Below are 27,838 nucleotides of genomic sequence, written 5' to 3' on the forward strand. Positions count from 1 at the left end.
TAGAAGTTTAATATGAAGTTCTAAAATATATATATATATACATATATATATATATAAAAGAAACGGCTGTATTTGTTTTAATTACTCAAACAATTATGGACTTTATAAGTATTATTAGAGTACACTCAATGCATCCATATAATTGTATATTTCATAATATTAAAAATACAAAAAATTGAGTGATTTGAAGAAATTGAGTGAAACTGTAATTTTAAATTAAACATAATTTCTTTTAAGTGTGTTAACTATTTTCAAAATGTACTTTTGAAGAGTTTTGGACTGTAAATCAAATAAATCTTGTCACAGCCCTTAATCAATGTTTCTATTCATAAATGCATGGGAAACTTTTCTGCTATTTTCTTGATTGTACACAAACGCAAAACCATAACTGCAAAAAAAAAAAAAAAAAAAAAAANAAAAAAAAAAAAAAAAAAAAAAAAAAAAAAAAAAAAAAAAAAAAAAAAAAAAAAAAAAACATTTACGCAAAATTGGAAGCCAAAAGGTTGAACAATGCTTGATAAAAATGAACTTTTATTTAATAAAAATAAAAACCTGTTACACGTTGAAATAATAGATCAACAAATCAAGAGATGCCCACTCAAAAAATAAATAAATAACAAAAACCTGCATTGGTAGAGCATGTGCTGTAAATAAAATAACCATATTCTTTTGATCTTCAGCAGGGATCTTATTTATTTCATTCAGTGTAAGATCTGCAAAGCACTGAAAGAATTAAAAAAAAATCAATATTAAAAACCTGATATTGTAAATAATAATACATATTTAAACAGAAATACACAGAATACAGTCCAGAATTCAAATCTGGAGAAAAAAATCCCTGTGTTTTCCCATGCACACACTATATTAATAGGAAACACAATTACTGTGCTCTTGTGTCAGCTCTAACTACACTAATTTCAAATGACGGAAAAACTTGGATGAAAAGAGCTGAACATACTTAAATAATGCTATAGTAAATGAAATAGTTTGATATAAGTGAAATATCGCGCTTAAATATCCCATAGATTACGCTTTGAGTGGTCACAATTTTTTAAAAGACGAAAAATAAGAAATAAAATTCCCTGTTTGTAAAGAAAAAATTCCCGGCATTTTCTCTTTCATTTCAGGTAATATTTAAACTCTCGATGTGAAGTGGGAACCCTGTAATGGTTTGAAAGCCTAACTTTAAATATGAGGTTTAATTTGTGCCAGACTATATTTTAATTTACAAAATTAGACTTTCTACGATTAAATTTTTTTTTCCTTCAACAGATTCAGATTCTTGACCTTAATATAGAACAGCCACGATCCGGAAAAAATGGTTCCAATAGTTTAGTCAGAAAAACGGTCTATGTTAACTTACTTTTTTGCTCTATTTTGAGAACCTTTGCTCTCCTGTGATGCATCATGACATTCATTCCATTCGTTTTTTAAGTTTTTAAGGTATTTTGCATCATAAATAAATAAATCAAAATTATGGAAATAGATTAAAAAATTGTTCTTATTTAATGGAACACAATATAGGGGGAGTTATAACCACAAAGGGGGGTAATGCCTGCCGCCTCCACGTGGTGCCCCCTGAATACCCCTCACTGGGTAACTAAATGGCAGGCAAACACACATGATGAGTAATCAAAAATCAGGAATCAGGCAGAGGTTCCTGTTCGAAAAGTCTTATACAGTCTCCAGTAGCATATGGTAAGCCCTGGGGTGAGCCCAGTGCTAATATTGCTGCTTTGCAGTCTACTTCAGAAGCTGGTGAGACGTCCAAAGGTGCAGGCCCTTTCTCTGTAGGAGTCTCTGGTCCCAAAGGCACTCGGGGGACAGTGTGTCTGGTACCATTGGATTTTCCACGAGCCAGAAAAAAAAGTTAAGGAAAATGAGGGCCATGGCGGTGTATGGAGGAGCTAAGAGACCTAGGTCTTCTGGTGCAACTCCATCTCCCAATGCGCTAACCCAAAAAGGAAAGAAGCCCAGGGAGGATGTTGTTCCTGGGAGGAAAGCCCAATCTAGCGGAGCGGTTCCCCCTAGTGGGGATATTTGCAGCAACCACCTCCAAAGAGGAGCGCTGGTTTTACAATGTAATGAATTTACTGTAGGGTGGATCAAAGGCCACTTCAACAATAAAGCCTTGGGTAACCTCATGCTCAAGGTCATAGGTGCAAACGAGCTACCCAAGCCCGTGAAGGTTGCTTTCAAAACAAAGGAGCAATTCTCCGATCAGAGCACCTTTTTATGGCGTCTTCGGAGACTAAACCCAGGGTGGAAGTCTATGGGGTGGAGGGTTCTGCAAAGTGCTGTGGGACCAGGCACCTCTAGATGGATCTTTGAGGTAGAGCCTGAAGACGCTGAGGCAATTGCGAGGGCAAATTTTTGCGCACTAACTGGGGTGGATCGTGGTGTCTTTAAGATTATCCACGATCCTAACAGGAAAAAAGCAGTGGCGGCTCTAACAACATCGGACCTCTCTGTAGAACCTGATGTTCAAGAGGACATGGAACAGGAGAATGAACCTTGGCCGACCAATTCCCCTGATTCAAAGGTAAGTTCAATTGGGGCTCTTGATTTTTCAGAGCTTGGGTTGGACTCAGGGTCAGATGTAACATTACAACCTGACTCACCAGCTTCTATGTTTGGTATTAATGAAGCAATGGAGCTGTTAAAGGAAGATTTTTCTTCTAAAGATTACCAGGATAGATAGCTATTCTGGTTTCACTCATACTGCTAACCAATGGCTACAATCAAGGTTGGTCAAATTAATCTCCATCATAGCATTGCTGCCTCAAGCCTTATGGCAAAAAGGTTGAATGATGGAGAACTAGATGTTGCTCTTATACAAGAGCCTTGGATCCGCAAGGGTAGAATAATGGGTCTCACTGTTAAAGGTTTTAATATCTTTTATGATACCCGTTGTGACCTTCCCAGAACCTGCATAGTGGCTAGGTCTAATCTAAATGCCCTTAATCTTGTTAACTTTCTTAACAGAGGTTTAGTTGCTGTAAAGCTAAAATTCTATGACAATAAGACAATCTCTGATTTTGTCATAGTTTCAGCCTATCTCCCATATGACGAGAAGGAACCATTAGCTGACATTACTAGGGCCCTAATTGCCCACTGTAGTTCAAGCTGTAGATTCATCTTCGACTATGATGCAAATGCTCACCACACAGTGTGGGGTAGCAGTAATTGTAACCAGCGGGGGGATGTACTTATGGAACATATCTTACTTTTTAATTTATATGTCCTTAATAAAGGCAATGAACCTACCTTTGTTACTTGTAACAGAAGGGAAGTCATTGACCTTACTTTATGTAATTCTAGTTCAGCAGATTACGTTACTGATTGGAAGGTATCTGGGGCAGTTACTGCTTCAAATCTCCAACTAATTACTTTTTCTATTAAAGACCTCTCAGGACTGAAGGTCGTAAGGAGGAACCCCAGAAAAGCTGATTGGGGTTCCTTTAGAGCAGCTCTGGAGCGGAAGATTGGGCGCCTCTCAGGTAAGTACAATAATGTTAATGATGTGAAGTGGACTGTTGACCAAGTGCAACAGATCATACTCGATTCGTATCATATTTCTTGTCAGGTTACGTCTACTAGCTCCCCAAGGCGAGTTCCTTGGTGGTCTTCTGAGCTTAGTAAATTACGTAAGAAATGTAGGAAGTTATTTAACAGAGCAAAGAAATCTGGTGAATGGCAGTCCTACAGAAACGCTCTAACTGCTTATAACAAGGCGATCAGAGCATCTAAACGTCGCTCATGGCAGACTTTCTGCGATGGCATAAACACTACTTCTGCCACCGCAAAGATTGCAAAAATTCTTACTAAGGACTTTAATTGCAGTTCAAATGCCATGCGTCTTACAAACGGAAGATACAGTGAATCAGGGGAAGAGGCTCTTGGAGAATTACTTGAAGCACACTTCCCTGGATCTCATCCTGTGGAGAATGAAAACCTACACATTATTACCACAACTACTTGTAGTAGGAATGACTGGGAAGCCGCCAAAATGGTGGTCTCCTATGAGAAGGTTGTATGGGCCATAAAGTCGCTTAAGCCCTACAAGTCACCAGGCATGGATGACATCATACCAATGATGCTTATCCAGGGGGTGAATATACTGGCCCCTATTCTATGTAGGATTTTTCGATCCTGTATAGCATTTGGGTATATACCTCTCTCTTGGAGGAATACCAGGGTGATTTTCATACCAAAACCAGGGAAGGAGAATTACTTTGAGGCTAAATCATTCAGACCAATCAGCCTTACTTCCTGTCTGTTGAAAGCGAACGAAAAGCTAATTGACAGACACTTCAGAGACACTGTGCTCATAGAAAGGCCACTGTCCTTCACACAGCATGCCTATCAACCAGGCAAGTCTACAGACACCGCTCTGTATGAGCTCTCTTACCTGCTTGAGAAATCTATTAAAGATAAGGAGATGGCTCTCGCGGTATTCATTGATATTGAAGGTGCGCTTGATAAAGTCCCTGTTGAGACTCTCATCAATGCACTTAGGAACAGAGGCATAAACTCAATAATTACTAAGTGGATAGCGAATTTGCTATCCTCTAGGCATAGGTATATTTGTTCCTCTCTATTGGGTGCAAGCATGAAAGTGCATGCAACCGCAGGATGCCCCCAGGGAGGGGTTCTGTCCCCTATCCTATGGTGTATGGTAATGGACTCCTTGTTAGTTCGGTTAACTGCTCTTGGCATTCCCTGTATCGGGTACGCTGATGACGGTGTTATTGTTGTCAGAGGAAAACACGGAAAAACTGTCTCTGATATAATGAATAATGCACTCCTAGAAGTAGCTAGATGGTGTTCTGAATCAGGCTTACCTGTCAATTCATCCAAGATAAGTTATGTAGCCTTCACACGAAAAAGGCAACTTGATCTAGGTAATGTATACTACCTGGACCATAAATTGGAACTCACGGAGAAAGTCAAGTTTCTCGGGGTTTATTTTGACTTCAAACTAAATTGGGGTCTTCAACTTGAATACTGTACCAACAGGGCCAGAAAAATTTTCTGGTCTTGCAGAAATGCTATTGGTAGTTCATATGGGGACTGTCTCCCAAATAAGCTTACTGGATATACTCAATGATTATTAGTCCTATCATCACTTATGGCGCAATTGTCTGGTGGTCGAGGACTAGATTGAGCTCCGCAAGGTCTAATCTTAACAGACTACAAAGAATGGTCTGTGTAGCCCTGTCAGGCTGTCTCAGGACCACTCCTATAGCTGCTCTAGAGAGCTTACTCGAGCTTCTTCCATTGAACTTGCGCATTGAAGTTGAAGCTCAGACAGGCGTAAAGCGTCTTATGTACCTTGGCCTAAGGAAAGAGCATTCCAAACACTTGTCATGGGGACATCTTGTTTCACAAGTGATGGATTTATCCTCTTTTATTATGCCTAGTGACTATATGTCACTATTTCACAAGCCCTTCAAGATCCATTTTCCTACTAGAGATGAATGATTTAATTCTCCTCGGTGGCTTAAAGGCAAATGCCTAATATGGTACACTGATGGTTCAAAGCAAATCAGGAGCAGGAATTTATTGCTCCAATGATGGTACCAAACTTCACTTTCCCCTCGGAAATTATGCCACGGTTTTTCAGGCTGAGGTCTATGCCATTATCTTGTGCTGCAAGTTATGCTTAGACAAAGGATATCAAAATACGACTATCCGCATCTGTTCTGACAGTCAGGCTGCTCTCCTATCACTGTAAAGGGGTAAATTCACCTCTTTGTTAGTGTGGGAATGCTTCTCGGTCCTCTGTGACCTGTCCGCTCATAACAAGGTATCCCTGCATTGGGTACCAGGACATATGGGTATCGGTGGAAATGAGCTAGCTGATGAAGCAGCACGGGCTGGCTCTAATGCAATTTTCTGGGGCCCTGAACCTGCGCTGGGAATTTCTCCTTCCTCATTTAGGGCAACCATTTTCAAGCTCTACGGCAAGATCGCCCATGAGCAATGGCGCGCTGCTGATGGTCAGAGACAAGCTAAGGAGTTGAATCGAGACTGTCCTAGTGTACGTCAAAAGGAGCTCTTAAAACTTAATAGAAACAGTGTAAGGAAGATCATAGGTCTTCTTACTGGTCACTGTATCCTCAGAAGATACCTAAACATTATGGGAATAGAATTCAATTCTCTTTGTTGGGGATGTCATCTAGAAGAAGAGACATCACGACACATACTTTGTGATTGTGATGTTTATTCTGCTCAAAGATTTGAGCATCTAGGGCAGCATTGCGTCAATGCCTGGGAACTGCAAGATGTTCCTGTAAGGTGCTTGCTGAACTTTATTTCAGCTATAGGGCTTTCTTGCTAATCACGACTAGGGTTTGGGTACAATAGACCTCTGGTCGATGTGCCTTGCTCGTCAGAGCAGCCCAACCTCTAAGTCTAACCACAAAACCGCTGTTCACCAATGGGAACTCTATTTCCCAAACTGAGGCTACCCCCTAAATTTTGGAGGTCACAAATCTGTCAAAAAAAAATATGTTAAGTCAGAAAAAGTATTTTTTAGGGTCTGATTTTGTAACTTAATCTTTAGTATCTGCACTAATTAATTAGCATATGAGGTCACCTTCTTGAACCCTTTAAGATTGACCTCTGGAACGATTCAATCATTATCATTATTATAATCACTCTAAAAATATTTAAAGACTGAACTTATTTTTTGACCAATGAGCACAGTCTGTTATTTAACAGAATTTTTCAGAAAATTCTATCTCACTTTCCATGAAAGAGGACTATACAGCAATTATTTGATTATTTTTTCTAAAAATTTTACTTCCTTAATTTTAAAAATTTATTTTTTACAGCGAACAAATAACCTTGTATATCTCTTTGCACCAATTGCTGCGTTCTGACTTTTTCTTTGAGTATTTATATTTTTATTTATTTTTCATTTTATTAATATTTTGCCCAAGATCATAAAAATTTTCATTTATTTTTTACTCAAAATCGCGAAATATCGAGAGAAAAAAAATACTAACTCAAGCAGATTTAACAATACTAATTTTGTTGATACAAATATAAACAAGCAAACTCTTTCATAGTGGTGTGATTTCATTATTTGATCATTTCCTATTAATTATGAAAAATAACAATGGTTTTAAAAAAATCTATTTTTTTCAATGTATTTTTTTTTTTACTGAATCTATCTGTTTTATTTTTTTAACAGAAAAAAATTATTTAATTTTTATAAGAAAAAATGTGATTTTTTGTAGAAAATTTAAACTAAAAATTGAATTGGAAAAATATTGATTAATTAGAGGAGGGCTTTTGTCAAGACAGGACCGATCAAAAAGTGTTTTTTATCTTGTGCACAGTACATATAAAGTTCTCAACATATAAAACACGAAGAAAAAAAAACAAGTAATATAAAATCAATTCTTGCTTCCAACAAAGAAAATTTTTATTTCAGCTACTTTTTATAAAATAATGACAATTTTTTCTCCCATTCAAAACTAAAATAGATTAATTAATGAATAAATATTTGAAAAAACTGCATTAACAAAAAAAGAATCTATTTGAAGTATTTTATTAATGATTGAAGAAGGGAGAGTGTGAACCAATAGAAGGAACAAGCGTGTGATAACAGACAACTATAAAAGTATAAATTTTGATGACTACACCATGTAATGCTCTTTATTGAATTTATCCAAATATTTAAATGTGAGCAATAAACTGTTTAAATAGAGCTATAACTGATGTAATCTTTAAAATATGTGAAATCACTTATAGTAAAACTATGACATCAGAAAATTCCATTTTGTTTTTCTCTCATCCCTATTTAATGAATAAATTAATTTTTGAAAAAACTGTATTTGAAACTTGAGTGGATGTATTGAAAAGTATTACCTTAACCAAAAGAGGATGAGTAGGCCAACGATCGATAAAACTCCATTTCAAAGAAGTATCTTTCTTTTGATAATATCTATAAATAGCATTAAAACTGCTGCCTGAAGTACTACAGCTGTATTGAGGATACTGTGAAAATGCAACTGCCCGTTCAACACCATCACTAGCAAAGAAAAAAACAAAATTTTCAAATATATCTAATCTTTACAGATCTAAACTAACTAATCTTTGAAACTGATTAGTTAGTTAAACTAACTAAATCTAAACTTTACTAATCTTTTTCAGAAATCATATATGTAAATCAAAAAAAATTTTTCTATGTAAATTGCAAATACAGCCGAACCTCAGCAGTAGCACGAAACAACACGTCCTGTGAGTCATGTTGTATTTTAAATGTTTAACATGAAGCTGATTATTGCATAACATGCAAGAAAACTGCTCAGATATTAAGCATGCAAATAAAATCCCAATAATTCATTTTGAGGAATGCTATTTTTATTTTCTTCCTTTGTTGAAAGTAGCAGATGGGCAAATAAACAAAATAGTCGAGATAAAATAGTTTAATAAAGTAGTTAAAACTTTTACGCTTATAAATTGCTTGGTTTATAATAGTATTGCATGCACACATTCATGCAGCACATAACATGTATTAATAATACACAATAAATTTATTTCACGATGTATTGGATAAAACAAAATTCGGTAAGCATCAAATAATTATGATAGTCCCGATGATTTCGCGTAAATGAGGAACAACTGTATATGCTAAAGAGTATATTTATGATTTATTGTATAAGGTATTTTTTTTTTCAAAGTCTGATTGTAATCATGTTGAAATTTCATCAATAGAAATAATGAAACTGTGTGCAAGTAAATTGTTATTGGATGATCAAAATACATAAATAAAAAATAACTAAACCTGAAAAAAAGTAACATTTAAATAATTCTATTTTCCTTTAGCTGTATGCTCTTTAATAAACACATCTTAGTTATGCCTATTTAGCTTTATTTAAATACCTGTACTTTCAGAACTTATTAAATCTGTCGTTTGTGCCTATAAACATTGATAAAAGTCTTATTCTACCAAGAGTAATTTATTTTTCATTTGATAAATTGTTGAGTTTCAAAAGAATAACTATGATTTAATTTTATGGAAAATAATAAGTTACACCCAAAATAACTATGTTAGTAAACAATTTTTAATGGTTGGTTGGTTGTTTTTAAAATAATAAAGAATTATTTATCAATTTTATCTCAGATTCAATTGCTCAATATATAATAGAAATTTTTTTAGAAAAAAAATCTTATTTAAATCAAAAAATTTGGTTTAAATAAAATTAAAAAAAAGTTGTTTTTTTTTTAAATTATGATTTTTATCTACTCCAACCTCAAAAAAAATATTGTGACAGTCAAGATGTTCCAGAAATTTGAGACATGAAGATGGCAATGAGGTCAGCATTACACACCTTCTCTTCCCAGACAAGCAAGTACCAATCAATCTGGTGGCTTCTAAAGCCCTGGATACTTAGGTAAACTAGCGACATCTGCCATCTTGGTGACTCTGACCATCTTCGTCTTGTCATCCGCCATCTTGATAACCGCAACTTTGAATATAGAAATACTGAGTTTCTATTCTTAAATGCAGCTTTTTATTGATTAATATTTTCATATTCTTAAAGATAACTTAATTATTACTTTTTCTTTTAATTATTTTTCTTTCTTTCTGAAATTAGATATTTTGTTTTCTTTTCATTCAGGGAAAATAATGTCTTACCTATAAGTTAAAACTTTCTCGTTTGGTCTTCCATAATATGCATTAACTTAAATTTTTTGCAGTCGGTTTTTTTAGGAGGTTCCGAGGGTTAAATGTAGTTAGATATAATTAAAACAATGTCAGTTTTTTTCAGATACAATAAAATTAAGGCACGTGATGAAACATTCAATAATTAGTAAATGGGAGCTTTGTCAAACTTTTAATAACAAAACAGACGAGTTTTGATTTGCTCAAAAATTAATAAATATTTCTTTTTATTATTCAAATTTCGAATATTAAATCTAACAAATTTATTTTGCACTGTCGGAAAGTTTTCATTATAATGTATGAAATATTTAAAATATTAAAAAGTAAAGAAATCTCATCTTATTAAAACATTTTAAAAACATTCATTTGAAATTCAAATGAATGAATACATTAATCAGCCATATTTCTCACTCCATTTCTAACAGGTAAATGGTATAATTTGAAGCCTAAATTTGTTTTATTTGAACTCCCAAATGTTTAACAACCAGACATTATAAATTTAAAAGTATAAAACAGTAAAAGTTAAAAGAAAAGTGAATATTTGAATTTTTTTACATAAATACAGATGTTTTGTCCTGATAAGAAAAACAGCTACAAAAACACATTGTAGGCTTGAAAATAAAGTTTTAAACACTCTACCAGTTAGAAAATATTCCAAATTGTGATTGACAATAAAAAATCGTTTGACAATTTTATCTCGTAGAAGTAATAATTAAAATTTTTACTGTCATTAAACACAAAGAACCAATTGAGAATTGAGTGATTTAACTGATCAGAAAGTGGTCAAAATTTTGATACAAGATTCAATCCTTATACGCATGTGAGTTAAGAAACAAATAGTAATAAAAATAACATAGAATAATTAGCAGTCTCATTTATATATATAAAAAAAATGCTTATAGGCTTCTTAATTTGAACCTAAATATGCTAATTCAGAAAGGAAGTTGGCAGACATTACATTTGAAACAAAGACTAAATTTGAGGAAAGAAAAGGAGATGCAAATTTTTATAAAATGAATTAAAACATATATTTTGTTTAAAGCAAAGTTATTTGAATTTAATTTACAAATTCTTTAAATTAGATTACTAAATTATCCTATTAATTAACAGGGTCTGTGCTAAGGAATTCAAATCATTAGCCAAATATCAAAAGTATTTGTCAATTTTTGAAAGTCTTTGCCAAATGTAAATCTTAAAAATTTTTATATACATTTTTATTTCCAATGAAAAAAGGTATTTGCCAAAACACAATTTTATTTGCCAAATTTACAATATTGTGGCATTTGGCACGGTGGCGAACGCTTCGCCTGAATTATTCTTTATTCTACGATGATTATTCTAGATTACAGTAAAAGTGCAAATGAAATAAAAAATAATAATGGGGGTGAAGTTAGCCTTGTTTTCAAGTAAACAAGAGAGATATTTGTAAATAGAAGGTATCTGCTATTTTTCTGTTCTCATTTTGAAATAAAAAATATTCGCCAATGACTGGCTGCTTGCTTTTTTGAAAAAACACCATAATTTTGAAAGAACGTGATAAAAACATTTTATATTTTAATAAAATATGTGTGAGTGGGAATTTTGTTACAAATTCAGATATTCGGAACACCATGAAATTGGGGGTAAAATCCATTTTGAAAATTCGGTGACCTATTTCCATGACTTTTCGGTGACCTAAATCCATGACTTTCCATGATTTTTTTAAAAAATATTTAAAATCATGACAAATTTCGTTCAATACCGAAATTCATGACTTTCCATGATTTTTCATGACTTTCCAGGTGCGCAGATACCCTGTAAATAGCTTATTTTTACGGACGAGGGGAGGAGGGGTCACATTGCCAAAAACATGTAACTGCCAAATTGAACAGCAATTTAGTAATCAGTTTAATAAAAAGTTATGTTTTCACAAATACAGCAATTTGTTTACCATTCCATAGCAGCCAAAGTGTCTTCTGTTAAAGGTTCAGCATAACGGAATCCCACATAATGCTTATGTGGAGCTAAATATAACAGAAATATTAGTCATATAGTATAATACAGATAACACACACACACAAAAAAAAAACAGAGCAGCAACAATTCAATGAAAAAAGATAATTTGATTTTTCACAAGTAACCTATTATATTAGTTGAATAAAATTGTTTTCATTCATTTTTCAATAGTGATCTACTTAAAAATACAAAAATAAAATTCTTTACAATGCAATTGTAGGAGGAAAACAGGGAGTTTCAGTTTGTACAATTTTTTAAACAACGTTATGACGTATGATTTGGATCAACCAGGTTTGGTGGTCCTAATCTATATTTTCTGAAATCCTAATCTTTTTATAATAAAGTCTATCAAACACATCATCAGCAACAAATAGGAATGATAGATTTAAAACTGTTTTGTATAACATAAATTGAAATCAAGATATATGTAAGACTTTCTAACATGTGCAAAGAAAATCTTAGTTTAAATAGAGCGTAAATTTTTTACATTAATATAACATCCCATAAAACTTTCTTACACAACTAACAATCATGGGAATATTAGTAAAGTTACTAACAATAATGGGATGGGTATAGAAAAAATTAAGGTATACGGTTCACAGTATAAAGAACAAACATTTCTGGCAGTTATTCTTTTAAATGTGTCTCAAATGACTAAGATTGTAAATTACCAGTCTTTGAACTTATTTTATCCAATAATTCGCACATCAGCTTCCCCTGAGTGTTAGTCCAGCGAAGAATAGGTGATCCTCCTCCTATTTCGCTATATTTTTGCTTAACTGTGGGAGTTCGTCTTCTTGCTATAAGTGGGCCTAATTTGCTAAAAGAAAATATCTTCTTTAAGTACATTATTTCAAGTCTTATGAAAATCTTAATATAGAAAACAAATTACCACAATCAAAAATAAGAGCATCTATTCAATAATACTAGCTAAATTATAATAAATTAGAAATTTTTTTTTTTAAATGAAATAGTTTCTTTTTTTAGAATATATTGTTCATATTAAATATTTATAGAAATGATTTAAAAGAACTTTAATGCAAGCGAAATATAAATTTATGCGAAATACTTTTCTAGTTAAATAATATCTTTTACAGAGTGAAACATTTCTTTTAAATTTTTTTTATTAAAATAAATATTATTAAAAAAAAACAGCATTTTAATAATTTGCTATTTTAAATTGCAAATGATATTAAAACACAATAACCTGCAATAAATTTCTTTTATTGATTAGCATGAATTCAATAACAGATAATTATCATAAGAAGCAAATACACTTTTATGAAGAAGCTATGTTTTCAAAACATTTAGTGGAGTTTGAAAATGAGAAATTTAATTTACCACTTCTAGCAGCAAGAAAATCAGAATTTATAAAAGTGTCCAATTCATTTTATTATTTATCTCTGCTACCTTCTGCAATGTACTTTGTGCAAACCATATTTATTTTAACTGTAATGCTAGTGAGAACCAAAACAATATGGAAATGAATGAGGGAAAACTGGATCCTACCACGTGATTTCCCGGCCAATAAAAATGCAGCGTTAAACGTTTAACGCAACCTTGTTGGAAGTCGCATAAGAAGTATAACTTCAATAAACAAGAAAACTCCAAGTTATCGCACTTTCTGAACTAAATGCTAGTTGCAATGTCAACCTTCATCTATGAAAAGGTACCCTGTCATAGAATCGAGTTGACATGTCTTATATACTAGCAGATTGGAATTACATTTTTGTAGTGGTGAACATAATGTGTACCACCCATCAAAGTAGGCGTGTTTAAATAGTAGTGGGCGTTTCTGCAAAGGCAGGCGTGTTCAAGACTGAGAAGCAACCGCGTGAATAGGGCAATGTCGCTCGCAGTCACAAGTAGCAAGTCAACTGTTCAATGTGTACTATTCATCAAAGTAGGCGGATTCAAATAATAGTGGGCGTTTCTGCAAAAGTAGGCGTGTTCACAGCACGGCCGGTCACCCATGTGGGGATGGCAGCTATTGACAATTGTCAACCTACATCCATGAAAAGGTACTCCAACAAAGAATCGAGTTAACATGTCTTATATACTAGTGAATTGGAATTTTGTAGTGATAGACACACTACAATGAGATTAAAGGATCGTTCATCGAGAATTGGTTAATATTTTACTGTGTATTTCAGAACGTTCCAGTTCATTGTTAGGGGATTGTCTGTGATATAAGAACAGACTTCCGATTAGTTGCCAACAAATATAAACATAATTTGAACTATATTATCTGTGTATTATCTGTTAGTTTTTGTTCAAAGTGTTCAGTTCTTGTTCTGTTTTGTAACCTGATGGAATAATTTGTGAGTTTGGGCTGTCATTGTAAAGGTTCAATCCAGCTTGAACCCCATAGAGCATCAGATAGTAAAGACTATGAAGTCTTCATGAACAACTGGCTTGTACAGGAATGCTTTACTTACTCTACTTCCACTAATTTTCCAAGATTAAATTTAGACTAATTTTCCTAGAATTAAATGTGGCTGTTTATTTTTTTCAAATCAGGCAGTCCTTATTTTTGTTCTATGTGACTTGTCACACGTCAAGCAAAACATTAAATAAAAATATTTACTGGGGTCTGTCTAGGTTTTGTGAAAATTTAGACATAATTTGAGAAAATTACAAATTATAATTAAAAAATCAACACAAAAATATGGTAAAAATAGGGATTTACAATTTTTTACCGGATGCAAAAATAAAATTTTAAGAAAAAGTATTTTGTGAAACTACCATTCTTCCTAAAGTTAAATTTGTGACGGTACCGCTAAGTGGTAGTAAGTTTGGCCTGGACAGATCCCTGATTTAATAAATAGGAAAAACTAAAATTATGTAAATTATGAACAGAAGATTTAGTACTATTGGTTTCTTTCTTTGCTTCTAAGGATTTTAATATGTGATACTGAATAGCATGAACAGGAGCAAGTTGGCAAGAAGAAAAAAAAATTGAGGCAATTTTACAACCCATTTTTATAAAAATAATTTTTATCAATCTGGCAAAATTCCTAAATGTAAGAGAAGAAAAGAAAATAATATGCTTTGTTTGGTTTAGAAATTAAATGGTGCACTAAAAATCATATTACCAAGGTTGCCACACAAAAAAATGAACAAAATAGTTGCTTTTAGCAGCGTAAAACATGAAAATAGTAGCCAAAAACTAGGAAAATAGTTGCCTAAATAACAACAAGAAATCATCAAAAGTATGACTAAAATTTTGTTAATGACTTAATTGTCATATACCATGATCCATTCAGTCAAGTTGGTGGTAAATATGGCAATTTTTATACAAACGTAAATGTTTATACAGTGGANACAAACCACTTTACACGATTTTTTCTCACAGAAATCTAGTCAATTATTGTAACAACGTATATTACATTGTATGAAACAAAAAATAAAGTAGGTTACTTTGTTTTTATTTATTAGCAATTTTTTTTCTAAATGAATATTAAAATTCAATATTTATTTCATTAGGCTGAGAATTTAATATAAGTTACACAATTTCAAATTTTTTAGTTTTTTATTAATGTGTTTTTAAGTTTCACCGTTTAATAAGTTTTCCCGTTTAATAAGTCGTTTCTTTCCACTCCCTTGAAAAACTTCTTAAACGGGTTCTACTGTATATATATATATACACATTCAGTTGAACCTGTCTGTTTATCTCAAACCTCTATATCTCGAAATTTTTAAAATTTCCAACATTTACTGTCTAAAATCAATGTATTTTCCAGATTTATGCCGAATATTTTTTTTCAAAACCTCCGTTTCTTGAATTTCTAATAATAGAGCACTTTCTTTATCAGTAGACAGAGATGAATTTCGTGAATCCACAGGAAGTAGGGATGAACAGGTTGGGGGTGTTTCTTGGAATTTCGTTACTATCCCTGCACTTCCTTAACTAAAAAGGAACACACTGATTCTGGCAGTAAGTGAAGGGTTAATGAGTAGTGACCATCAGGGGTTAGCTTTTCAGCATAGATAAGAAAGCTAAGAATGGAAATTCATTTTGACCTCAAAATTGCAATCAAAGGATAATTAAGAGTTTTAAAGCAAACTACAGAAAACAGTTGCTACGCAAATTGTAGATGTTATCGATAAAAAAAGTTAAATGCTATCAGAATAACTGTTTTGCCTGGAGAAATGTGTCTCAAACTATCCAAAATGGTTTTAAAAATAGCTGTGAAGATGATGAATAAGAGGTTGAAGGCATCAGTAAAGAAGAAGAAACTGTTAACGCTGAAAATGCAGTGCCTGGTTTGCCAGAATGGAATGTAACAAAATCTCGATTTAATGTCGACATTAATTTTGAAGATTTTTACAAGTGGACAACTACCTTGCAACATACGGAACATTGACAGATGCGGAAATCATAGATAATGTCGAAGGAATATCAGATGAAGAAGCTGAAGATCATATTAATGAATCAAAAGTGAATGCAAAAGAAGTAGAAAAAGCTGTAGAATTCTTATAAACTGCTCTTGAAAAATGTCCCCAGGAAAATGTTGGCTATGAGGAATTTGCGATCTTTCTAACCTCAAACGAATAATCGAAACTAATAAGGTTATCAGTCAAAAATCTTGGAAAAATTACTTTCAGTGTTAAATGTATGTTAAAAAACTGTTATGTAAATAGACGTATGTGGAATAATTAATTTAAAGAAATGTTCATATTTTTCTACTAAAAATAATTAAATCACTTTTAATAGAATTTCTTAATTAAATAAAAAATTTTTATAGTACCTGTTTAACTTGAAACCTCTTTATCTCGAATTTCTCGCCTTTCCCGTGAGATTCAAGATAAACACTTTCGACTGTACATATATATATATGAATAGTGATTACTCAAAATCGAAATTCCCGCATTGTAATATCGTATTAAAAATTGCTTTTTTTTAAAAAAATCATGTGGAATTTTGTAGCAATAATCATTGAAATGGCAATCGAGAAATGAAATAGACTTACAATGGGTGTCTGTGCAGATTGAACGAATTAAAAAGTGAAGACTCAAATTTGCAATTCAAAATTTTTTATTTTTTAAGAGAAAAAAAAAAGTTCAGTGTGTTCAGAAACTATCTTGAGGGGTCCTCCCAATTTATGTTTCAAAAAGTCGCCTCATGCCAAAAATAGTTGCATTTTAGTCGCCTGTGCCAACCCTGCATTACCAAAAACATGATATTACACTCTAAAAGCAGCATAAGAATTGAATGAAACATCCTACCTCTGCATTGGTAAAGGTATTATATCTTTGTCTGTGAATAATCTGGTCAGAAATGCTTCCACTTCATCGAGAGTACTTGGACCCCCCATGTTCAACATCAAAATGCCTGTCTTAACATTTCTAGATATACAAAAGAAACAAAATTTTATCTAAATGGGTTGAGAACATTTGACCAAATTTTATCTAGAAACATAAAGATTGAAAGAAAAAAAAAGCAATTGACTAAATTTTATGAAAGTCAGGGATTAGTTTAAGTTTGATAACTTGATGCATATTTTTATAAACAGTTCTTAGCACCATCTAAAATTGCGGCGAAAAATATAATTTTAGCCAAAACGTATTTTTTAATAAGAAATTTTAAAATAAAGTAAAAAAATAATAATAATAATACAAAGATTAATTTAGGTCTTAAAAATGATGTTAGGCTTGATGCATATTAATTTGCACTAATATTTGAAAATAAATTACATCACATTAACAGGGTGCATAGCCAAATCTTTTAACAAAAAAAAGCACCTTTTAAGTACTTTTTAAGCACTCAAAAGATATCTTTAAGCACGATATGTAATAACAAAATGCAAAATAATTTTCAAAGACTTTACATGATCATGATAAAATAACTAGTTTCTGACAAAGAATTCTTTTTTTGATTATACTAGCAAATATGAAATGATCGAGAATTATTTTTTGATTCGATATCAGAGGGTGGAAAATGAAGCTTGAAATTGAGAATAACTTGCAAAATGTAGCAGAGTGCAATGATCTCACCGAACTCAGCTCAGAAGATGCATAAGCGCAAATAGTTCATCAAACATGTAAAATGATTGGCGCTTTCATACGCTAAGGACCAAGATAATCCCTCTACAAACAAATCAATACAATAATCTTTAACTGCAATATGTATTTTAATATTCTTAGCTATAATATGTATTTAATCTTTTAAAAATGAAAATTGTACCTCAAAAACAAAAACTTCTATAAAGTAATAAAAAATTTAGAAAACTTCTTACTTGGTAGAAGTAACATAACTTCTAGAAGAACCTTCCAGAAAATTTTCACGTAGAGCAATTTCTTGAACAACTATAAATTAATCAAAAATAAATTAGATTGATCTTACAAAAAACATAAGTTATAAACAAAAATAAATCTGTCATTAGTAATTTGTAGTTAACTGAAAAGAAGCAAAAAAATATAATGGAAAATGAACTACGAAAAGTAATCTCATATATGCCAATATGTTTCACGACAGCAGTGCCTTAATATTTGGCAAATCACAGCAATGGCAAAATGTTTGACAGTGGCAGTTTTCTTTCTATGAAAGTTATAAACAAAATAAACATGACTATTTGACTGAGGTAAAAATGTAAATGTTAGCCAAAAATTTAGGTGCATAATTGAAAAATTTATTTTTAGAGCGACGCATAAACAAAGGATGATTATCATTATTTTCCTACCTAATGTACTGGGACCCATAAAAATCGTTGTATACATGAAAAAGGTGCATAAAAGAGGTGGTGCATAAGTGAGAGGTCACTGTAATTAGTTATATTTATGAGAATATGTATATAAGTTATCAATTCAATATAAAGAGCAAAATAAAAACTTTTTTTCAAATGAAATAGATATTCAGAATAAAACTTTATGTTTAGAAACCACAAATAGATATAAATAGTAGAAAATATCTGTGTATTGTATGATTTTTATGAATAACAATTCTGAACAGATAACATGAAAAAATTCTGTGTCTACCGTCAAATTGATGTTAAGAAGGTTTGATTGTCTATATATACATATAAAGAGAGAGATTAACTTCATGTAAATGAAAGAAGACAAAAAAAAATGTTTTTTTTTTTACATCTATTAGATCCTAGAGACATCCTTCTTGTTCTCAGAGGAATTTTGGGTTTGATCCATAAGGCCATGTTTGAAGAGATCTTCAAATAAAGAAACAAGATATTAAATATCACAATATATCATAGAGAAGTTGAAAATAATCAAAACTACATATTGCTAAAAAACAGCTGCAATGGCTCAGGGGATAGAGCATTTGCCTTCCAATGAGGTGAACCGGGCTTACACCAACCATAGTGCTAGTGTGAAATATTCGCAATAGTTGACGGATGAAGGGCGGTGCCAGTAGGGGGTCAGGGGTGCAATTGCACCCTTGTCGGGTATGGCCAGCAGCCCCCGCATCGGGAAAAATTTAGAGTCTCGCCGGGAAAATAGTCTGGTCACATTTTTTTCTAAATAATGTAACAAATTCATTTACAATGCCTAATAAAAAATTTTGTAGTTGATTTTTTATTTATTTACTTTTAAGAATTAGTAACTAAAATTAGTAAAATATATTGTAAATTCTATGTAATTGTAGTTTCACTGCACTACTTCTAACTTTGCCCATACATTGTTAAACTAGAGACCGGATGTGATAAGATATGGTTGAAATTTACTACTTTTCAAAGTCCCTTAGAAATCCTTTCCCACAGACACATCTTCATTTTCTTGGAAACTTATCTTTCAAATCACTATTCTTTCTTCTGGAGAACTGAGGAGGGGATATCTGACAAAAGCCTGAGGGACAGAAAGAGACGCAGGTCCTCTTTTTTACTAATTCTTTTTTATGTTATGTGTTTATCAATGGTTTGTTTATGGGATCACATAATTGCTTTTTGAAATTTTTAAGCAAAATGAAAGTATAAGAATAAAATAAAAATTTTTCCAACTGTTTCATCTTTTTTTTTTAATACTTTTAAATGAGGAAAATCATTCAGATATTCGGGTTCAAGGCTTATATTTTAATCAACACAATAAATATGCAGTCGGAAAAAAAGAAAAACAGTAACAAAATATTTTAATTTATTATTTTTTCTTAATAATTTTCTTAGTAGTAAAAAGATTGTTGATTGATTCAGAAAAACAATTAAAGTGTTAGTATTCAATATCTTAAAATATATATTAATCAACATAACAGATTCTCATTGACTTATTTTATGCACAGTGTATGAAATGGAAAAAGGGAACACCTTGATTAACTTTTGATTTAATCATATTTTCACGTACAAAGAGTCAATACCATATTTTAAGTTACGAAAATGAACAGAAAAGAGCATTCTGTTCTGGATAAACATACAAGTTTGTCTATAGTTTTAGGAATTTAATTTTCAAAATGCAAAAACAACCGAAATCTGGAAGATATGGTCTGAAGTTATGGCAGAGAGAGAGTTGGAAAGTTTGGGTCCTTTAATTTTAACTTCACTCTTTGATTATAGCCCATTATCTCGAGAACTTTTTGAGTGTACTGAAAAATGTTTGCATAAAATTACAAAAAACATTTTTACACTAATTTTCAAGCAAAAATAATTTTAAATAATTATTTATTATTTTTTATTAAATTATTAAATAATAGTAAAATATATTGAATTGTATGTTCTACATATCTTTACACCCCTTTAATTTTAAAATACGAACTTTCAGAGCAATCGATCAATTAGTTTCTGAGTTATCAAATTTTAAAAAAGTCAGTTTCCAACTTAAAATTTTATTTATCTTGAATTATTCAACCGATTTCATTCAAATTTTGTATTTTACAATTTAAAATTACCTTCCATAAAATTTGTATATCTTAGTATTTTATTTTATCCGTCGTTGAACAACCGACCGAATTTTCGGGTTTACGACTACTAATGTTCAACTCCGTAGCCTTGTAATTTTGAAACAATTCAGAAGACAAGGAAACTCCTGGATAAGTACCCCCAGAGGTATTGATTTGTTATGGGAACATGAAGGACTTTGCGACTCAACAGATTTAACTAGCATCAGTCGCCATTTACTACACGGAGATTTCAAAAATCGGGATTCAGAATTTTTCCAACGCATATTATAAATAAAAATATAAAAAAATATTAAATATTTTATAACTATTTAAAGCTTTATTTTTTGCATGGCATTACCTTTGGAAAAACGAATTTTTGCAATTGTATGAAATTTTTTCGATTCAATCAAAACGCAAAATGTTCTTGAGATATGATGAGATTGAGATATTATCATAATTATCTTTGAGCTATTATTTCGAAGCTATTATTATGCAATTACTATTAAATTAACAAAAGAGGACAAAATGAAAGACGCTTTAATTTATTTATATCTGATGTTAATATTGAAAGTGAACATCATTTCACCTTATTTTCCTCTTTCAATCATAATTCTTAAAATTATCAAAGCATATATATGGGTGATTCTTTTTAAACTTGACAATTCGGACCAAAAAATTTCTTCAAATTTAAAGTCTTCAAAATAAACTAAATTTTTTAGTTACGTTTATTAATATCTTGCAGACAGCAGTGTAGTTTATTGACATTTGCTCGAGAAAAAAAATAAAATAGAAATTCACCAAATCTTGAATGCCAGGAAATAGACATATTAGCTTAGAAGTTTAAAAAATAGTCATTTTAAGTTAATAGTAAGTGACTCAACTTAAACCTTTATGTTAGATGGACCATAAATTGCTTAAATTAATTCTTTCTATCCACTGCAGAAAGAATTTAAAAAAATTTTGTTGCTGATATGTAGGGGAAAGGGGGAACCTTTCAACATTTTTCGCTAAAGAATTATTTGGGAAGTTTTATTGCTTTCAAAATCTAAGTTCTAATTTAAATTAACTAAATTGATATTTGAGGTAACCTATCAATTTTTTCCAAAGGTCTAAGCTAGGGGTGCTCAACCTGCGGCCCGCGGGCAAAATGCGGCCCTTCGACTACTGAAGTGCGGCCCGCGAGAGTTTCTAAAAACAATAAGAATTTTTTTAAAAAATGGCAATTTTTAATCGCACTTTAAAGTCATCACGTTTTGACACAATCAATTTTAACAGATTCTTTAGTAAATGTACGTTTAACGCGCTTTCTTGAAGCCGAATTTATTGTAAATATAAATGATTTTTTTTAAACAGTTATTTCCGCTTTTTCTACGTTATTTTGAAAATTCCGAATTTTTAGAACGACGCGAGTTTCAGATCGCAAATTTAAATAATCACTTTTTGAGCACTTTATTTGTGACGATTTCATCTTGATTTTCTATCTTTTTTTTGCAATTCTTTCTTTTTCTTCAAAAATTTTTCTCGGCAGTTATTGCTATGCGTTCCTACGTATTATAAAAAATTCCAATAATGCTGTTACGACATGCAAATTTTAAATCATGCATTTGACGCGCTTTATTTGTGCTGAGTTCAGCCAGGGTGGCCACTCACTCTGGAAACCGGGAATTATCAGGGAATTTTGAAATACCACTGGAAAACCGGGAATTCTCAGGGAATTTCACGTCAATTCTGGAAAATAATTTTGTCGCGCGTCGCCGCTCTTTTCTTCNTGAACCATGTATTTTGTTGAAATCTACCCCTCCTGGGGGGCAGTTTTCAACGGGTGGTGGGGCACATTTCAACAATCGACGAGAACGTAACAAGATCATGCATTTTGGAAAATTAACTTCATAATCATAATCTCTTATTCATAAAATAATAATAAAAAGAATGAATGAACATATTGGATAGATTTAGTTTTTTTCTACATTATTTTGTCTTTAATTGAATCAAAGTTTACGGAGAATGTCATAAAAAATACAGTTTGAACTGTTCCGCCACTTAAACTTGGTTGAGGCAGTTTCATTTTAATGTAATTTCTATCTATACTACTAATATCCTCTTTTTCTTAAAAATAAAATTTCCAAGAATCTTCCTTCTTTCTCATAAAATTTACTTTATAGCTGTCTTCTATCTCTTCAATTTTTCCTACAAATAGAACTTTTTTTTTCTTTCTACAAAACTCAATAAGAACAAAGTCATTAACCTCTATTATTGTATCATCAGTCATCTCAAAATCCATCTGTTCTTCAATATCTGGCATCAGATATTGAAGGTGTCAAAAAATCTTCACATTCTGATTCAGTGTGTAAAGAAATATCATCTGCACACTCACTTTTAGAAGATTCAACAAATAATAATTTTTTTGATGGTTTTAACTTTCTTAATTTCATTTGAGATTGATTTCCTTGTCTTTTCCAATCTTTGAATAGTTTCTTCTTGAATGCGGTTTTTCTCAGGGGTTTCAGTTAATATTTTTGACCTTCCCTTTTTCCTACCTCTTTTTTTAGCCATGGTAATAGATTTAGGGTAAGGTTTTACATCTACAGGTGTTATTAAGCTAGGCTCTTTAGATTTTCTTTCAGTTGACCTTGTTGGTGTACAAAAATCAAGATTTCGTTGATGACTTGAATTATGATGACTAGTACTTTGGAGACTATCTATTTTACACCTTTCTTCAACAATTTAATCCACACGAAGAATTTCACTAGAATTAATAGAAACATGAGAAACTGTTACAGAAGAAGGTTCAAAGTCTTCATCAGTAAAAATGGAATGTGAAAAGGGCCAGATTCCAATTTTTTGGAAACCAGCAGTGACGTTTTTGTTTGTAAATGTTTAAGTCTAAGCAGCACGGATGTATATAAGGGGGGTGTCCATGGGGTCCGAATCCCCCCCATTAGCTTGAGTTTTTAATATCCATATTTCCAAATATCGCATGGAACTTCTTATAATATACGTCTTGCCTCAAAAAATAATTTTTTAAGAAATATGTGAAAAAAAATTTCGTTTGCACCTTACAAAAGCTGAAAAATCCCTGGCTTTGCATGTTTCATTGAGCGAAAGAAACGAAAGTTTCATCGAGATAGCATCCCATCCACTCTGTCCTTCTCCACCCACGAGCAAAATGGAACGGCTCTCTCCCAAGGAAGGAAGAAGACGTGCTGGTGGTAATTTCGGCATTTCGCCTTGCGCAGACAGATTTAAAGCGGTTCAAAACGAAACGCTGCAGTGATGAGTGGACGATTACGAGGTGTGAGAACAATAATCGTAGAGCAGTATCCAAAAGCGCAATTCGTACATTGCGTGGCTCATGTACTGAACTTAGTATTAGCTCATTCATGTGAAGTACCTATGATAAGGAACTGTCTAGGAACTATAAAATCCTAGACAGTCAATATAATCAACATCTTCCGAAAATCTCCACTACGGGATGGTCAATTGAAGAAAATTGCCGATGAAAACAACTTTGAACATTCCACCCTTATTGGTCTTTGTGAAACACGTTGGACTGAAAAACACGAGGCCGTCGAAAGGTTCGCAGAAATGCTACCAGTTGCACATGCAACGCTTGAAACACTTCAAAGCACTGGTAGTTCAGATGTGGCCACACAAGCTTTTCAGCTGCAGACAGCTGTGGACAATAGCCAATTTATAGTATCTTTGGTCATACTCAGAAAAGTGCTTTCGTATACTGTAAATTTGATTAAGGTTATGCAGAAGGTGGATGTTGATTTAATCACCACTTGCAGTTACGCGAAAACTGTCAGAACAACCATAGAAAGCATTAGAAACGAGACACAATTCTCCATACTTTTCAAGGAAGCAAAGAGAATGAGCTCGAACGAAATAGTTGTCCCAAGAACGGCCGCAAGAGTGTCCCAACGCAGCAATGCACCTGGAGAAACTGCCGAAATTTACTTCCGGCGAAATGTGTTTCATCCGTTTATAGACCATGCGGTAACCGAACTAGATGCTCGTTTCAAACCACATGAAGACGCTATAGAAGACATTCAACTGCTTCTACCCGAGAAAACTAAAACTGATGACAAAACAAAAGAAAGTCTGAAAAAAGTAGCAATAACCTTTCTAGGCGAAAGTGAAGGAAACACATTTCTTAGTGAATATGACGCAAACACTGAGCATCAATATCCGAAAAAACCGGCCACTGTTCTCGAAACTCTTGATCAGTGTGACCAACAGTTTTTCCCTCTGACAAGAACGTTGCTGGGAATTTTGACGTTAGATTAAAAACCTGGCTGGGTATTAGATTAAAAACCTATCTCAGAAATAAGATGGGAGATGAGAGACTGACTGGACTTGCTCTTCTGAGTGTGCATCGTGACTTGGCGGTGCAATTGGATTCCAACGAAATTGTAAATAAGTTATCAACAAGGCGCAAAAGATTAAATTTATTACTTTAAGCAATTAACATTTTTCTATACTCTTTGATCATTGTTTTCCTTACAATAAACAAATATTTTAAACACCTGTATGATTACTGAAATATTAGTAGCTTATATTACATATATATATATTAATATAATGGAAATTCTCGACCCCCCCCCCCATGTAAAAGCCATAGCTACGTTCGTGCTATGCAGTATTTGCTATTGCAGCCAAGTTATGTATGCTAATGGTCTTACCTGGATTCAATACCATCCAATCATTTTGTGCTACTCTAAATTTAGATTTGAATGGCCCTATGACTCCAGGGTTTCTTGCTGGATATCAAAAACTTGTTGCCTTGCGTATTTAGAACTGTAGCATTTTGTGTTAGTTGTACATTGTTTGATTTCATCAACCAAACAATTATTTGACTTTATTTTTTTTTTTTAATCTATAAAATAAAGCTGAAAAATCCATTCCAAATAAGTTTGCTGCAGCTGTTAAAGATGCACCATTTCTGACAGCTTCCATTGCTTTTTCAATGTTTTCTTCACTAACTTCTGGTTTAGTGCGATTTTTTTTTAAATATGTTCCCACCATTTTTATTAACGGTAAGAAGGTAAAATAACAGGATTGATTTATTAAATATGTTACATCGTAAGCTTTTTAATTTTCTCAAAATTAAATTATTTTTATTCTAAATCAAATTTTCTTGAATATTTTTATAAAATTTCAAAATAATTAGTTTATTGACTCGTTTAATGAATTCCTTGTTAATAAATTCTATTTTCAACAACAATGCAACTAACTGAATCTTTATTTTAAGCTTTTAAAAAAAATTAATATAATTGAAATTTTTTTTACAAACATGCTTCCTTGAACACATTCACACATTTTTCAAAAAGTTTAGACTAATGCCTTACAGAAAAAGTTGAGTATTTTAAATGTAACAACCGTAATTAATGGGCTTTTTACAGACTAATGACTTCTGCAAGATAACTTGACAAAAAAATAATAAGCCCAGGGCACCTTTCAACACTGTTGAAATGTGTCCCCTAAGGTCTGTTAAAATCTGCCCCAGGTACAGACATTTTGGTTAAAGTGTTATCAACCACTTTAGAAAAAGACTTATTATTACTAATAAATAATACAAATTGAAGCAGAATTAAATAAACTAGTTAATGAATAAATATCACTTACCTTATTAAAAGATTACTGGTAGATAAACAGTTTTAAAATCAAAACTGACTTTTTACTTTTGGAATGTTAAAACATGTTCCACACAGTAACGCAACAGTGGTAAAAAGAAAGTGCTTAAAACCAAATGTCAACAGTTCTGCATAATTAAAGTTTATTGTCTGTCATATTGGCCAATCATTAAGTAATATTAGAAGGCAGAAATTCTAGTTGTTGTAATGTACCCCCTCCCCCTACAGACTAAAATTGTGTATAATAATCAATCATTAGTAAATAAATAACTTTGATTACATCCAACCATATTACAATCATACATAAAGTTGGTATTAAGTTAATATTTGCTTTTCCTCCTTACAGTATTAGCAGTTAAAAAAACACTTCCATGTCCTGGAATTCATAAGCCAGGAAAATGACAAATTCGCCATTTTATAGCTTATAACTTTATTTTAATTTAATATTTTGGATAAGATGTTTACATTCTGCAGAAAACAATGGGATTTCTTAAAATAACTCAGATAAATCTATGTAGTTTAGGTTATTAATGATTTCAAGAAGCCAGGAAAATGACAACACAAAAACCTACTCAACTTGAAAAATTTTCTGAAATAGATTTTGAACCAGAAAATTGGTTCTTTATTCATGCAACAAGACATGTTCATATAGGAGGGTATCTAATCAATCTATTAACATAAGATATTGATTGCTGGCTCTATCTATTTTGGTTATAAACCACTAAATAAAAGTAGCCAGGAAAATGACAGATTTTCTTGGGACAAACAAATTATTGACAGAAAAAATTATTTTAAACGAAGTTTTTGTAAATAATACCCTCTGCGTATATTCTAGAAATGCTTACACCGGTTGAGATAAAAAAAATTAGATATTGAAAAATTTATAGGAAGTTTTGAAGCTAGTTATTATTGGAAACATTGTTTGGTACATGCCAGGAAAATGACATTTTGAAGTTTAATAAAATTTTTTAACAATACAAAACAGTCAATGCTATTGCAAAGTCATTTTAAAATGCTAACAGCAATGCAATTTATTAATTTAAAATAAAAAAGTTCTTATATATATAAGTTCTTATATTAGTATTATAGTATTCGATCTTGGAGCAAGGGACAGTGAATTGTCAAATTTCGTGAGAATCACCCATACATGGATAACCACCAGCTAAATTACCTTTCGATATAAAAATGAAAAATTATTTTGCGATTATCAGCAATATTGATATATACTTCAAATGAATGTACAGTGCGTAAAAAAATAAATGGATAAATTTTAATCTTAAGTTCAGATCTTCATGTTTTAGGACTCATTCTTAATGGTTCGAGAGGGCTAAATCAAATATACTAATTAATTAGTCCAAAGGATATTTTAAGTTAGGAAATTAGACATAAAAACATTATCCGATTAAGCATACCTTTTTTGACGGATTCAGATTTCTGACTCCCAAAGTGTAGTAGTTACAATCTAGAAATATTGTTTTAATAGTTTTTTCAGGAGAACGCTTGAAAGTTAGGACCATTTAATGTTAACTTTAGTTTTTGCGTATTTCACTTTTTTACAATTTTTTTTAAGCGAATTGAAAAAGTTTTGCATACAATTCCAATCAGATCAATCAATTCCTATTCCTTTTTCTAAAGATAATTTCATGCAAAATAAAACTTTTGGTAAACATTTATTATTACTTTATTTAAGGGAAGTCGAGAAAC

General features: G+C 31.9%; 1 protein-coding gene across 5 annotated transcripts in view; it reads right to left on the reverse strand.

The window, feature by feature from the left end:
- LOC107441368 (ferrochelatase, mitochondrial) overlaps positions 1 to 27,838 on the reverse strand; it is a 41,916-nt gene that overhangs the window by 11,636 nt on the left and 2,442 nt on the right. For 2 of the 5 annotated variants that reach the window (XM_043055179.2, XM_071178032.1), the window contains exons 2-8: positions 18,762 to 18,840; positions 17,917 to 17,986; positions 16,907 to 17,026; positions 12,349 to 12,497; positions 11,613 to 11,685; positions 7,882 to 8,044; positions 625 to 723 (exon numbers count right to left, since the gene is read on the reverse strand). In XM_043055179.2, the coding sequence (XP_042911113.1) occupies positions 625 to 723; positions 7,882 to 8,044; positions 11,613 to 11,685; positions 12,349 to 12,497; positions 16,907 to 17,026; positions 17,917 to 17,986; positions 18,762 to 18,828 (741 nt within the window). In that variant the 5' untranslated portion in view covers positions 18,829 to 18,840. Of the gene's footprint in view, positions 1 to 624; positions 724 to 7,881; positions 8,045 to 11,612; positions 11,686 to 12,348; positions 12,498 to 16,906; positions 17,027 to 17,916; positions 17,987 to 18,761; positions 18,841 to 27,546; positions 27,597 to 27,838 lie in introns of those variants that run through there. The other 3 variants (XM_071178033.1, XM_043055180.2, XM_043055181.2) reach the window with 3 other exon arrangements.

This window comes from Parasteatoda tepidariorum, chromosome 2 (assembly GCF_043381705.1).
Source record: "Parasteatoda tepidariorum isolate YZ-2023 chromosome 2, CAS_Ptep_4.0, whole genome shotgun sequence".
Lineage (NCBI taxonomy): Eukaryota > Metazoa > Arthropoda > Arachnida > Araneae > Theridiidae > Parasteatoda > Parasteatoda tepidariorum.